General features: G+C 39.9%; 1 protein-coding gene across 9 annotated transcripts in view; it reads right to left on the minus strand.

Annotated features, from left to right (window-relative positions):
- Nucleotides 1-2,179: 2,179 nt before the first annotated feature.
- Nucleotides 2,180-16,382, minus strand: part of BAIAP2 (BAR/IMD domain containing adaptor protein 2) — a 199,357-nt gene continuing 185,154 nt past the window's right edge. For 3 of the 9 annotated variants that reach the window (XM_083148820.1, XM_083148821.1, XM_083148816.1), the window contains one exon: nt 2,180-3,927. In XM_083148820.1, coding sequence (XP_083004946.1) covers nt 3,858-3,927 — 70 coding nt within the window. In that variant the 3' untranslated portion in view covers nt 2,180-3,857. Of the gene's footprint in view, nt 3,928-10,040; nt 10,085-12,780; nt 15,845-16,382 lie in introns of those variants that run through there. The other 6 variants (XM_083148826.1, XM_083148822.1, XM_083148819.1 and 3 more) reach the window with 3 other exon arrangements.

The following is a 16,382-nucleotide window of genomic DNA, read 5'->3' on the forward strand; positions in this document are numbered from 1 at the left end:
AAGTACATAATGTAGATATAGAACAGAAAATTAGCATTACAGTTGCATAATTTTGAAATCAAGATAACCCAGAAGACTTTCTGCAGAACAGACAGTAGAAAAAAAATGGTTTGTGCACATGCATTTAATAGCGACCAAAAACAACTTATTAGCGTTAGTCTTGTAATAATGTTGTAGGTATGTGTAAATTTATGATACAAATAGGCAAAATAACCAAACACATTGGATCCCCTTGCACATAACGTCCAGCTAGCTTTTCATGTATACAGCAATAAAATATTGAACGGCATCCACAGGTATGTGTGTCACATTGGATGGACAACATTTGTTTATATTTGGTATGATGGGTTTGCTCCTGTTAATGTTGTCTCCTCAATGGTTATCAGTCTCGGTATACTGGTTATTAAACAGTGATCCAAATACTGTAGGGTTGTAGACAATAGAAAAAAAGAAATCCGTACAGTTGGCTTCAGCAGGCCCTTCTGCTGTCGGGAGGGAGGGGTGTGGCCAGGGGGAACGCCCAGCTTTATGTGCGACCCTATTAAAAATGACAGATGTTCCCCTGTGCGGTGTTAGGTGGTCCTGTTATGTACATACAGATGTAGCAACCATCATCTAGACTGCAGCTAGTCGCACCTGTGCTTTTTGCTATAGGGCATTTTTTTGCTAAAGCTGAAAAACCACAGTATCCCTAGCTCCCCCCCAATTTGGTGGCAGCTCTGTCACCGGTATATCTTATCAACAAGGTATTAAAACGGATTCAGAGTTGATTGCTGTTGTGCAAACTGTTCTAATATTGAATGACTGCGCATGCATATGGATAGTAGGGTGCACGCATGCAGTGACACAGATATCTAATTGCAATCTTCTCACAATTTGACTGACTGGAAGTCAGCATCTGGGCACATGCCATTTTCTGGGTGTGCCCAAATAAATGCAGATGTGCCCAGGCTTTTTCAGGGAGGGTGTGTGACGTCAGCATTGGCCTTGATCAGCCCCTCTGTGCAAATGTGAGTCTGACCCTTCCACATCTCTGCAACAGGGTGGAAAAATCTTGTGATAGTTCGTGAATTTTTGTATAAGGGCACTGCGGCATATGCAAACCAGGGGCACTACAGCGTGGTGCTGGAAGTACTTGTGTATTATGAGCCCGATTCAGACCTAATTGATCATCTGCAAATTTGTGATGGAGCAGTTAACCGCCGCCCAGACAGAAAGAGAAAACCTGTGGTGTGCAAATCTTCAATATCTCTATCCATCATCCCTATGACCACAGGTTTTCTCTTTCTGTTTGGGCGGCGGTTAACTGCTCCATCACAAATTTGCAGATGATCAATTAGGTCTGAATCAGGCTCATAATACACAAGTACTTCCAGCACCACGCTGTAGTGCCCCTGGTTTGCATATGCCAGTGTCCTTATGCTATGTGACAGGGCATTAACATCCCCAGTTGGCCTTATTATTGTTTTGGCTCAAAATCTATCCAGAGGTAGTATTAGCTGTGTGGCACTATAATGTTTAGGTCCACCTTGTTTCTTATAGCGACCTATCAGATTCTTTCATTTTCTAGGATGCAATAGAGAAATGATAAACAGAATCTACATTTGTTGCTATGGGCAACATCACCTTATCAGCCTGGAGACTAGGGGGTAAATTTACTAAAGCCTCTAAAAATGAAAACTATTGATGATTGAAAAGTCCTAGTCACTCACTCTGGAGTGAGACCATACAGTATTCCTGATGCGCAATCCTTGAAACCTCCATTGTGTGCCTAGACAATACAAAAGAATGGGACGGCCTTACATTACCCATGATATTTCAGTCAAAGTTTTGATCCACCGTCTTCAAACTTCACTTGTGCTCTGACTTAGTGTTACAGTGCAAGTGCACCCTGCATTATTGAAAGTCAAAATTATATATAAATAGTTATTTCAGATCTTTGGTTTTAGAGCAACATGGAAAAGTGGGATATATTTTATCCCACTTTTCCATGTTGCTCTAAAACAGAAGATCTGAATTAACGATTTATATATAAAATTTTGACTTTCGTTGGGCATCAAGATATACATTATTCATGCAGTTGGCATAAGGATAGGTATATTTAAATGGATACAACTCCATAGTGTTCCAGAATAAACCTCTAATTTTATGTTAAAACCAGAAACGCTTTAGTCATATCTTTCTTTTGATCATTTTTATTATATATAGTGTTAACATTTCAGTGCTGTACAATAAAATTATACAGAAATAATTCTTTAAAAATTTACAATAGACATAAAATATTAAATTAATCCACTCTAAACACAATATTTGTAATAAGCGGTTTCCGGGTTCAGGTCGGTGCCTCCCGGATGACGGTGACTTATAAAGGCTGCATTCCAATCCAGCATTCTGAAAGGGTTCTTGTGCATGGTCTACAGTTGTGTCTACAGCAATTAAGCAGCTGAACATTATACTCCTATTTCTACAAATCTATATACACATTGTTTTACAAGGTCTACTTTAGTTCATTAGTATACCAAGATGGAACTCTAGCATACAGTCAAGGCAGCCATTTTGTTAGTTTAATGACTTGTCAACCCATCAATTCACTGGGAACCAGTGACATCACAGAGTTATGAAATGGCAGCCTTCACAGTACATGATGTTCCACTTAAAGGAAAGTAGGTATTGTTAACATTGTCGGTCATTTTAGTGTAGTAAGTAGAAAAAATAGATGCCAGCAATCAGAAACGTTAAACTCAGAAAGTTGCGTGCAAAGATGCTGACTATCACAGTGCACCTTTAAACACACAAGCAGCTTCTGCTGATTAAAATATGAAGCATGCCTATATTCTGTGTGTGACTGCGGATGTATCTGCATACTAAATGCTAGCTTACAGTATTTTTCAGTAAAATACTGAAACGTAGCATTTTGCATATAAATACAGCTGCACAGAAGATAGCTGCATGTTTAGGAGTCCTATTCCCACAATTTTCTTAAGTGCACAAGTATCTTTTCATGACTTTTTCCATTACAATGCATCTTAACAGCTCTTCAGTGTAACTCTGTAGTGCCAAGGTGGTTAGATTTGTGGATACATCTATAGTACAAATTTAGAAGTGGTTTGTTTTAACAAATATATAGTTAAAGAAAATAAGCAACCCCTTTTACTGTTGCATGGGCCAGCCACTGATAACAGCGGGGAGTGTTAACATTAAACTCCAGCGTTCTCTTTGCACACACAGAAACCCAGCCTATATGCATTTAAAGCTTCCATTGTCAAATGCAATGCCACTGTACATAATATCATCACTAAATATACTTCCATTCATATTAAATATCACACAGTCTCTTTAAAGAGTCTTGAATTAAGATCGGCTTTGAATGACAGCCATTTTATGTTCTGTACCAAAATTAGGCCTATCCATATACTGAGCACTCTAAGGGATCTTAACAGCTCCCAGAGACTCCATATGAATGGTTCGGTGCACAAAATGGCTGCCTCAATAACTGTTGCTACTTCGTTAGGTCCTTTGTACGAAGCTTAACAAAACGCATAATTCCATTTCGCAACACACATGAACAGACTGTAGTCAGACTCTCAGCCATTTGCTTAAAGTATTGGTTTGTTTTTCTAAGTTTCATTGTGGTTGTACAAGGAAATAAATTGATAGCGATCGTGAGAAAGAGGGTCACTTCCAGCATCCGCAGACACAAATTACTGCCCCACTATATTTGGAAGGTAACTTTAGTATGACATCTACAGAGATGCATTCACCCAAGTATCACTCTTGACTAAACTAATGGCTAATGTAGGATAAGTCATACACAGCAGAATGGAGGTGGAGAGTCGAGCAGCTTTGGCTTATTACCATCAGTTCACAAGTGGTGCAGATCGGTCATTGGTTACTGTGGGTTTCAATCGGACTTCAAAAAATGGATTTCTGTTGGAAGAGAAAAAAGGTTGCAGGAAGGAAGTAAGTACAGTTATTCCAGTTTGGATAAATACCGCTGGGAATTCAGAAAAAAAGCTTAATTCTATAGTGTAAGAGGATTAAAAACATTTTGGAAATATTTTTTAATGAGAAATAGGGATTGTAGGTAATGAGTAAGATACATTAGACTCCACAGTGAAGACAATCTTGTGAGCTTAGTCACAATGCTTTCAAATCCACTGGGCAGAACTGCCTACACTAAATTATAAAATTAAAGGGAACTTGTGTATTATCACGGCGCCCATCGCATCGCATACCATAAGGCATACGATGGTATGCGATGCGATGCAATGTTAGCAGATGTTATACAATTTCAAATTGTATAACATCGAATTGTATGCCATATACAATGGTATAAGATTTTGAAAATTGTATAAGCACCCTAATGGGTGTTTTCAATGTTAAATGTGCCCCCTATAAGATAAATAATTGTATAAGCACCGTAATAGGTGCTTACAATGTTAAAAGCACCCCTACGCCACCCGCGTTAACAACGCCAACCCGAAGCGTGGCGAGCGCAGCGAGCCCGTGAGGGGTGGCGGTACGCGTCCTTCGACCTTTTCATACCCCCACTATCCACGTTGGCGTGGAGTTAACTTTATATAGTGTGGCGAGCGCAGCGAGCCACCGAGCCCGAAGAGTGGCGAGCGCAGCGAGCCCCGCGAGGGGACGCGGAATACATGTGAAGTAATGCGCGGCCCCACGCCACGCTTCAGGCTCGCTGCTCTCGCCACACTATATAATATATCCTCCACGCCGACGTGGATAGTGGGGGTATGAAAAGGTCGGAGGACGCGTACCACCGCCCCACGCGGGCTCACTGCGCTCGCCACGCTTCGGGTTGGCGTTGATAGTGCTTCGGGTTGGCGTTGATAGTGGCAGTGGCGTGGGGGTGCATTTAAAATTGTAAGCACCTATTAAGGCGCTTATACAATTAAAGATTGTATATACAATTTAAAATTGCATCTCATTGCATTGTATGCCATATACAATGGTATACAATTTTAAATGGAATACAATGCCATACGACTGAATATCGTGGGCGCCGTGATAATACACATGTACCAATTGAAGAAAATGCTCTTCAGAAGTGTTGATATAAAGAGTCAAAACCCACAGACTCACCTACCTGTTATGGAGCATTTTCCAGTATGGCTATTCTAACACTCAAGATATGTTTAAACATTTGTATGGTGGGACATTTACAGGAAACAAAGAAAACACAAGGTTAGTAGACATACCCCTAGATGAGACCACTAGAGGGGTACAGAACAGCACTACAGGTTAAAGGGGAACATTTAAACAAGATGGAGCAGTCTCTTCCCTACAGCTTTGATACAATGTATGTATGTATGTATGTATGTATGTATGTAAGTCTACTGTAGGCAGTAAACACTTCACTGACACAATATATCATTAAGAACTCCTAGGGGATAGTATGTAGCATCTCATAAGAGGTCTTGCTTGTTAGCAGTTGAGAAGTTTGCAAAACTGTTAATGGTCATGTAAATCTGTTAACGGGGTGAGGCCAAGATTTCACCTCACTGGGAAGGCAGGCCAATTAATCTCCTGGGCAATAATCTGACCAAACTGTGCCAACTGGTGTTTACATGTTAGCTACAGCATTCAGCAAATTGGAGCATTACAGTATTATTTCATGTGGGACAAAATAGATTTTGCAGTGTATAGAAGAACTTATAGAGAACACCAATATTTTAGATAGGTAATATTTAACATTGCACTACTTGAGGTATATTTTCTAATTCATTTGCACAATATACATTATATATAGCCCTCATAACTAGCAGTTTTGTTAAGCCTTTTGGTTTTTTTTTGAAAAAGGACGCCATTTATTCTCAATGATTTGAGAGCGAGAGGACATCAGGTCTATTCCACATCAGTAAAAGTGCCATTAAAAGTTTCTGTCCAGAGTTGCTGCTGTCTGTGGAATAAAACCGGCAAGAAACATCGGGATACGGTCCTTGGTCTACAGCAAGTTGGTTATCAAGCATTGGGTCGACACGGGGATAGGTCGACATGGTTCTAGGTCGACACAAGCATTAGGTCGATATGGTCTAGGTCGACATGGGGTTTTTCACTTTTTTGAGCCGACATATGTGGTATTTCATGCCCTTCCATCAACAGGGGCGTGGCGAGAATAAAATTGTGTGCCGAGCTCAACAAGGCGCTGTGCCCGAAGCATAGCGAGCGATGCGGTGCACTGGAAACGGTGTCCATGTCGACTGTATCGACATTCGGGTCAAAAAACTGTGAAAAACCCCATGTCAACCTTTTGACTGTTGACCTAGCGCTTGTCGACTAACTTGCTGTAGACCCAACGATCCCAACCCGAAACATCATATTTCCCTTTTTCCATGTATTTCAGCCCTTTTCCAATTATTTTCTTAGTGAAAAAAATTGTTTTTGTGCGTTCGTTTGCAAAAATATGCACATTGGTGGACTTATTTTGCAAGACACTTACTTTGTGCAGAGCAAACTTGCACGTGAAGTTCTCACAATGTGGTGGACACTTCTGCTTACACCAATACAGGTGGCACCAGGATTCTTTTTTACTACTTGTGGCCCATTTTGTGCAGAGGAAAATGAAAAATGATGTTCCAAATTTTTAATAGAATTGTGGAGTTACTACAATGTCTTCTAACTGCTGTACCTGACAAATTGCATTAAAGATAACATTTTCCTTCACTAATCTACCTCAGACTCCACATTTGAAATCTGCGCTCTTAATTTACTAGCACTTGCCCATTGCGAACAGGCAAATGCATTCTTAATACATTTTCACCCTGGATTTCCCATTCAATAAAATAACCAGTATTTATTGGAGGGAGATTGATGCCCGATTAGACCAGTTACAACTATTTTCTTTAAATGGCAGATAACCGTGCACCAGAGCATCTCACAATGCTACTGTACATAAAGCACGTTTTCCCCATATTGTCTGGAGCATTCATAGAACGTTCTCTGCCCAGTAGTATTGAGAGGGGAGGACAGTTCTCTGTATTAATAGGTTTGCTAGATTAGCTTAGAGCACATGAGGGCTTGTTTTTATATTTAAGAAAGGGGGGGGGGGTGGAATGCACAGACTGTATGCTCTTTGAAAAGGTCCACACACAGGCCCTTATTCAGATCTGCTCGCAGTACAAATTTGTTTTGAAAATGGGCGAAACCATGTGCACTGAAGGTGGGGCAGATGTAACATGTGCAGAGAGAGTTAGATTTATGTGAGGTATTTTGTTTCTGTGCAGGGTTAATACTGGCTGCATTATTTTTACACTGCAATTTAGATTTCAGTTTCAACACACCCCACCCAAATTTAACTCTCTGCACATGTTACATCTGCTCCACCTGCAGTGCACATGGTTTTGCCCTTTTTCCAAACAAATTTGTACTGCAATCAGCTCTGAATAAGGGCCGCAGTTTGGTCCATATATATTTGGACAGAAACCATATTTTATTATACTACAAATTTGACAATTTTACCAACACATATTCAAAGTGAAAACTATCTGCTTTGACTTGAGTGTATTCACATCCAAATTGAAGGAAGGGTTTAAGATTAACGCCAAAGCTGTCTCATGAACAGTTATAGATTCCATAATAATTTCTCTATCAAATAAGGTAGAAGAGTTGAATTTTATTCCAAGTGTAGCATGAAACTCTGGTGAATTTGGCAACAAAAAAGGGCTTGAAATTCATGGAAAACAACTGTGGCAGGATCCTACAGAAAAAAAAAACATGCAGCCCTGCGAAGAACGTTCTCCATGGACGTAGGTATATCAATATCATAATGAGAAGACGTCATGAGAGCAAAAACAACCTCAAGTATAGAAAGGACAGATTAAATAGATCAACCTGTACCAGAATTATGGGAAGAAAAAAAAATGGAGAAGGTTTGGAATGGCTAATGATCCTACCAAATCTGTAAACCACTGTATAGGCAGCGTGATGGCATTGCCATGCATGATGCCCAATGGCTCTAGGTTACTAGTATTTTATTGAGACAGAGGACCATATACATCTATACACTTCAAGCAGACAGAAGCAGCTGAATAATTCCTGGATTCCTCAAATTCTGCAAAATTGATTGGAGAGCGCTTCACAGTACAGAGAGGCAAACTCAGCTCCAGGGTTGCTTTCACAGTATGCTTTAAGCAAGTGAAGTGAAATATTCTGCAATGGCCGAGTCAAATCGCCTGATCTCAACCATCGAGCACGCATTTGATTATCTGAATACAAAACATAAAAGCAGAAAGCCCTAAACAACTGAAGACATCTGAAGTAAAGGCCTGACACAGCAGGAAACCCAGCATTTGGTCATGTCCATGGGATCCAGACTTCAAGTAGTCATTGCTTTCAAAAGGATTCTCAAAGTTTTAAAAATTAACATTGTTAATTTTTCCAATTACGTTTAAAAACCTCAAAATAAGGCAGAGTATATATTGTGTATTGCAATTACCAAACATTCAGAATTTTTATTTTTGTTTACCCTCTTGAATTAAAAAAATAAATAAAAAAAAGTCTGCACTGCAATTGCAGTACCGGTGTTTAATTTCAATGGATTTGTAAATGGATTGGAGATTAAACAACGGATACGGCAACAAAATGGTGGAAACGGATGCCAGTATCCAAAAATATATGGACCTAAGGGGCAATTCACTATACAGTGGTGTCCTAATATACAGTAAACTCATGATGATTTAGGAACCCTAGGTTAACTAATAACATTCCCACCGATGTTAGTAAATGGCCAATTCTCCAGAAATGGTAATTTAAGAACTTAACTGTTTCAAACAGATCTATTGATCCAATATGCAGAGTACGCGACATACATTTTATGAGATAAATAGTTAGTCAGCAGATACTGTACTGGGCTGGAGGCAGAAACAACTGTACTAGCAACAAACACATTTCTATGACACAATGTATTGTCTACGCACATTGGACACAGATATAACAGTAGGTTTGACAGACACCAGAATTAGGGAAATGTGGGTTATTACAGACAGACACCATGTCCTTCCCCTTTGCAAACATGTATGACCAATACAACAGTGGATACAAGTGCAGCCAATTCTTGTGGATCTGGCTGTATAAACAGTAGGCGACACCATACAAGAACCTTAGTGAGATGTTGGATAGCAGACAGTCCCAGATACAGTAGGTGTTGTTAGGAGGGCAAATAAACGTTTAAGATGGAATCACCAAGTGGGTTGAATAATGGGATACAAGTGCTCTACCTTAACTGCCAGGCACTACCCATTACTAGGGCCGAAAATAAGGGTTATTGCAACTTCTGTGAAATGCAGAGCAAATAGTTTGCCATACTTTTTGGTTTGTACCTTAAATATTTTATACAGCTTGATGGTAGACAGTCCTTAGGTCGACATGGGAAAAGGTCGACACTGGTCATTAGTTTGACAGTGTAGGTCAAAAGGTCGACATGGGGTTTTTCGCTGTTTTTTGAGCCATCATGTGCCGACAGACTGTATTTCATGCCCTACCATCCACTAGGGCGTGGTGGGAGAATAAAACAGTGTGCCAAGCGTAGCAAGGCACCGTGCCGGACGCATTGCGAGCGATGCACTTTAAACTGTGTCCATGTCCACTGTGTTGACATTCAGGTAAAAAAAAAAAAAAAAACGTCAACCTTTTCACTGTCGACCTAGACATTTTCGAACTAATGACCTTTCGACCTAGAACCATGTCAACCTTTTCCCATGTCGACCTAATGACGGTCGACCATCATGCTGCAGACCAAATGATCCCAACCCCTATTTTTCTATTACTGTATAGAACAGTATATGCACCTTTACTGTGAAGCTGAGGAAACTTTCAACTTGTATTCACAGTGTGGAATGACCGTGTCATTGAATGATGTTAAAATAATTTATTTTCCTCACAATATATTACGTACATCATTTCAATCCTGTGGCCTCTTATAAAGGCATCTGGTGTGGACTAGGTGTATCCCAGCAGCCAGAGCAGAGCACAGACACCAGGTTAAGAGTATAATGTTAAGTATTTTAACACATAAAACTTACTAACGGCAGAGACCTCTCAAAACCTTGCATATTCAGCTTCCATGCTGCAACACAAACAGAAATGTGGGTTTATAACTTGCGGGTGTGGAGAATCAGTCAGCGCACTGAGGAGACCAGGTCCTGTGCCTGTATTATCCAGCTCGGTCTGTTCCTGCATCTCCAGTGAATCAAGTAAGCATATTGGTTTTTTTCTGCAGCAGTTCGTTTGAGGGGGGGGGGGGGGGGGGGGGGGGAGTGCTTACTTCAGCAGCAGGGTTACTCATTGCAAACTGTGTACATACTGTAGGTTGGGTAGAGAGTTTGAATTAAGTCAATTCACCCCAGGTTCACTCATGATCATGGGCAGTCTACTTCAACACTACATAGGTTTTGCATATGAAGTTTGCTTTTTTGTTTTGTAAAATCTAAAAATGCCCTTTTGTATAGGGGAGGGGAGGGGGAGGGGGTGGGGCTGCGAACAAAGTCTACCCTACTTCTTAGAGCTGCTCTCCAGAATTTACTCCGTTTATACTGGTGACTTCTAAATTCAATTCTGTGAAAAGAGTTCTGGAACTTTTTTGGACAGGACAGAGCATCCAGAATGTATGGCTGCAGTATTTCTGCAATAAGGAGCTAGGCTAGTGCCAGGGCAGAATCATAATCCTCCAGGTATGATAGACCCAAGGTGCATGGGACTACCAAGGTTACACTCGTTAGCAATTTACTAACCAAACCTGTACAAATGCGCTATTGTTCATGTACAATGACAAGAGTGGAGTCTGTTGCACTCAATAGCACGCTGCGGCCTGCCCCTGATAACAACAGCATAACAATAAATAATGTTTAGACTTCGATGAGGAATGTTAATCTCCAGTGCACCAAATGGTTATCAGTAGCAAAGGCTAAAAGAGGTTTGTGTATACTGAAATAAGCGATCAGCGAGCCCTCTGCTGGCCATGGGGAGCATACAAGGGAAAGAACAGAACTTGAGGAACATGCAGCAGTAAGAAAGTACAAAGAAGACCTTGCATTGCAATAACGGGTAACCAGCACATAGTGTCCAGGACTAACACGGCCTACACACATGCCGATAGGAAGGCATTTTCTAAGCGATTTTGCTTAGTTTGGCAAAGTCGCTTAGAAAATGCCCTCACATCGGTGTATGTGTGGGGGCTATATCGACAGCAATGCGCGTCCCTGCGTGTCTTTGTCGCTGGCCGAGATTGATGAACAGTGTCCATCAATCTCGGCATCGGCAGGGTTCTCCCACCGGAGAACACTGGCGCTGTCTGCTCACTTAGCACACAGAGCTGACAGCTCGCTCTCTGTGTGTGGGCTGTCAGCTCTGTGTGCTATGCGATAGTGGCGCAGCACAGCCCGACCTAGCACAGCTAGGTCGCCCTACACACATCGCTATGTGTGTAGGGCCCATTACATGCAGATCAGCTAAAATAAAAAAAATACATATATTTAAGAGGGCACAGTCGATATTAAAGGCTGAATCGAATAAACAGAATATATATATATATACACACACACACACACACACATATACACTGTGTAATCTCCCAGAATACGACCCCACATAAACAGTGGTGGTGTTCATTTCCCACGAATTTAAAGAGAAAAAATAATTGGGTCAGAGTAATGGAGCCCCTGAGAGTCAGGGTGCCACTGTTTAGTGGCCCCAACGGTCCATGAACCCGTGTAGTATTGTACTGCAGTCCGCTCATCAGTATAGCATCTCAACTTTTAAGGTGGCATTGCTCTGGGTCTCTAAAATAAGCTCATTTCAATAGGATATACAGCATACTAAGCAGTATTCTAGAGATTCCAGACCATCGGTTTTGCACCTCTGCTGTATAATGTAAGGAAAATATACACATAAAACATTTTTGCAAAATGTCAGATTAAACAATTACAGAATAATGCATGTAATCGCCATGTTGTTCAAGTATGAAGGTGTACCAAGTAATGGTTGTTCATTGTGAAGATGCCCATATTCTCAGTTACCACCTGTTTGAGGAAAATGAGTTGATTGGAGTATCATCTTCCATTAAAATTAGGACATACAGTAGCATGGAAGGTCATCCAGTTAGTGGGTGACCTTGCCACTCTGTACCATTTTGTATGGCATGCGAAATAGGTTTGCTGTTATATTTATATTAAATATTTTAAATTAAATTGAATGTATAATATAAAAGTTTTATATTAAAGGGTCTTACCTTTCTATGGCTGCCAGGTGCTGTTTTGTTCTGATACAATACCCAATAGCTTTCCAGCTGCTGCTACATAAAGTCAGTAAGCACTGGTAGTATTGAGTGCACTCTTGTTACTTTCACACTCTAAACTATGCAGACTTCCTAAAAATAGGTCAAGTGTTCTGATGAAGAATATGACTATCTATGCAGCTCGGCAACTAGTGATAGCCATTACCAGGACATCTTCCTGTGAGGACCAGTGTGCTCCAAGGTCATCAATGTGCTGGAATATCTATGCATCACACAACGTCCCAGGGATGTGAGGTTGTGGGGGGGGGGGGGGGGGGGGGGTTTCACCAGTTTTCACCCAGTGCACAGGGGCTTCACCAGTTTTATACCCAGCATTATTACTTTAAGAAATCACAAGACGGGTTTCTGAACATGGATGAAGAATTATATATCATTTATTATTTATGGAGATGGCATTGGAGAAGGAAAAGAAAGTCAGCAATGATCACCAAAAAAAACGCACAGTAGTCAGAAAAAGAAAAAAAGGCAGGTTGTAGAAAATGGTTTATTGTCTCATCAGCCCGATGTATGATACAGCTGCGCAAAGTTCAAAATCACAGTTAGCATCTGTCACCAAGAACCATTTCCCCCAAAAAGAAGCATATAGGAAGAAAAATAAAGAAAAAAAGATATATATATATATATATATATATATATATACTGTGAGAACAGGCTAATGCAGCAAGCAAGCCTCATTTATAGGAAAAAAAAAAAAGATCCCAACTTTCCCATTTAAATGCAATAAATAAAACTTTATTCATACAACAATCATTACAGGGCACAGATTTATTTGACTTCTGAAAAAAAGTGTGTGCAGTGCTGTACATTCTTTTTACAAGATTCTACATTCCGTTCATGACTGAACTGATTCATAGAGATCACTAGCACAGTTATGACATCATAAATGCAGAAAGTCTCAATTCCAAGTTCTGTTGCAATAACAAAACAATGTATGGATAATGTATATATTTACACACATATTGCCGGCCATATAGTTACATAAGAGGTCTTTAGAATATAGTCTAGTTTATCAGAATTGACCACAACAAGTTTGGATGCTTTTGGCACAGGCTAAAGTTCACAGAAGCTAAGTCAGGGTTGAAGGGCCCCATTAAATCCCACATGATCAGTGTGTGAGGAAGCAATGCAGATAGCCATTAACGCCAATTCTACTTTGTTTGTTTCTAAAGTTTTAAAATACAGATGAACAAAGATTTAGGAAAAATGAAACGTAAATCAAAAGCACAAACATAAAAAGCACAATTGTGGATAAACCAAGATCAGATGTCAAGAAATAAAGATGCCACATCAAAACAGAGTTTTTCAGTGATTTAAGCACATACATTGAAATTAGCTAACACAGCAGTGCATAGTACGTCTCATGTTCAGAGACTCCTCATTGTTACAAACCGTAGTCACAATGATAGGGAACCCATCATTCAGCTTTGATAGATCTACTGAAAACTTAGATAAAAACTGCAAGTGGCAGAGTTGTTGCTATGGGTAACTGCATGAGTAGGATAGATAGACTTTAGGCATCCATAGAATACACCCAGCAATACACACCTATATGGATTCATTCATATTTAAGTAGCACAGTAAGGGTCTTTGTTGTAGTCCCTCTTTATAACCCTTCCCATTGTAGAACGGTTTATGGGTGCTTTTAACAGTCCTAGGGAAAATGTATCAAGCTCCAAAAAGTGATAAGATGGAGAGTGATTAAAAAGCAGCCAACCAGCTCCTATCACTTTTAAAACTCAGCCTGTGACATGGCAGTTAGGAGCTGGTTGTTTATCACTCTTTGACGGTTGATTACATTACACTTAATACATTTAGCCCTCAAAATGAAAAGAATCCCCAACAAGCAGCTGATCAATAGGATACATTGAATATTAGGATACAAGTGATCACGTCTGATCCACCTGCAAGAAAGTTCAGGCCACGGAGAACAGATACATGGAAGTGAATGGGAAGGACGTAGGAGAAGCTAATCTCATACAGGACCTGTTTAGTCTGTTAACACAATCTCTTCTTACAAAAAGCAGGATGAAGTTGAAATAAATAATTTAGCATTTGTTATGTAATCCATTATGGCTACAACACAATACAGATATGAATTTTGGAAACTGACATCCGTTGGACATGAGTCCCTGAAATAGATCGCCCTAAGTGGCTTCAAAATGAGGGCGTTCATATGTAACAGACCCACAGTCTTTATTTTTTCTTCCCATATATGACCCTTACCTAGCTTGAACTGTTAAGGGTTTATCAAACATATACCCAAAGTAACAGCAGCCGTTGGATGGACATACTGTATCCTACAGATATGACCAGAAATACTATCAGGCCAATGTCAAATGCTCTTGGGCAAGTGCTTTTGTTTTTCTGGAGATCAGACTGCTCAGTGTGCTATGGTACTATAAAAGATAGCCCTTATAATGGTCTACAAAAGACATTCAGGAGTATATAACCCATAAGTTCATCATATATTCCAGCCATCAGACAAGCAGTAAAGTTGAGAAAACATTTATATAAAGAGTTTAAAAATTGTATCAAGACTTCCCTTTCTTCAAATATATGTTCCACACTTCACATGCATGAAAGAGTGAATTACTGAAGCTATGCAAAGTATGTAACCTGGTCTTGTCATCTATACAGAGTCAGACATTCTGTGGACTGACCCAAAATCACTACAAAACAAGCTACTAGTGATGACACAGAGATCGGACGTGCCCTGTTCTTCCATTTTGTCACTAGTTCCTAGTAAAGCGGATGATTAACTGCTTTAAGTTTATGCAGAGGTGTCCAATTTTAAGAAACAACCTATAGCAAGTCCTGTGGAAGTGTTTTCTTATACATAGTGAGAGGAGGACTGATACAAAAGATCTTTCTACGTGTTCCAAAGAGAACACCTGTTACCTTTGCTAATAATAGATCTTTGAACCACCTAAATAGTTCTAATAAACCTGTATATGTTTCTTCGGGCTCTTGTTTAATATAGAGGGTTAGTCTAATGTCTACCTCAGACTGTAAACAGTGCTATTTATAAAGCATTAATTTGCCATGATATCTGTTCAACACCAGAGACTATGGCTAATATTTCCTTTCATCTTTGTTGGACAGCAGGATGCCACGCACATGAATAAAAAACAGAAAGTAGACAAAATGATGTGCAGATAACGAACACAAAGTTGTGAGGGAACATGTACAGAAATGTACTCGGTTTAATATGTACAGCCTGGCTTGGAGACCAGGAAGGGAATGGTATAGATTACAGGTTATCAACAACAGTTCTCCAAAGACATGCCAACATGCTGGGAACGAGTGGCAGAGGGCTCAGGCATAACGTTACAAAAACTGTTCTGTCCAAGTTCAAAGTCATTTTTCACAAACTGACATTGGACGATAAATAGAAAACACCCTTCACCAATAAACTTAACAAGCAGCAATAAATATTCATCTGATAGCAATATTCTAGAGTCATATGGGATTATGACATGAGTTGCATGTTCTCCAAATCCAGTCGTAGAAACTTAATACAGACAGTAGTGTCCCCTGCAGAAAAGGCACCAGGAAGATTAACAAAGCTTTAGAAACAAGTATTAAAAATAAAAAATAAAATAGATTTGCTACAATGTGGAACAGCCCTAAGATGTCGTGTTCCTCGCTCCAGAATTTCCTTTACTAACGTCTAAGTGATTTGGAAGTGCCTTGTCTGTTATACTGTGGTGTCCAGATAAAGTGTTTATGTTTTACATTTTCAGTAAATGACTGCTGTTTGTGACCTACAAACTATGAAAAGTAAAAACACAGAGAATTGAACTGTAGAACCAAGATGCATGCGTTATAGCGGATGATACCACACAATGGCAGCAGCAATGAGCCTAGTCAGCATAAATGATCTCCTTTCATATAAAAAGGACACTGAAGTCACAGTCTACAGACTGAGAAGATCCTTCAATGTGTAGCTGTTGTATGGAGAAAGAACAAAGAAAATGGATGAGAAAAAGATAAAAAAAAATAGTTGCAAGAACCCCCCCATCCAGTACACTTGGTAACATTCAAAGGTCTGTATATATGCAGTATTCAGTAG

The sequence above is a fragment of the Crinia signifera genome, chromosome 6, assembly GCF_055691185.1.
Source record: "Crinia signifera chromosome 6, ASM5569118v1, whole genome shotgun sequence".
NCBI lineage: Eukaryota > Metazoa > Chordata > Amphibia > Anura > Myobatrachidae > Crinia > Crinia signifera.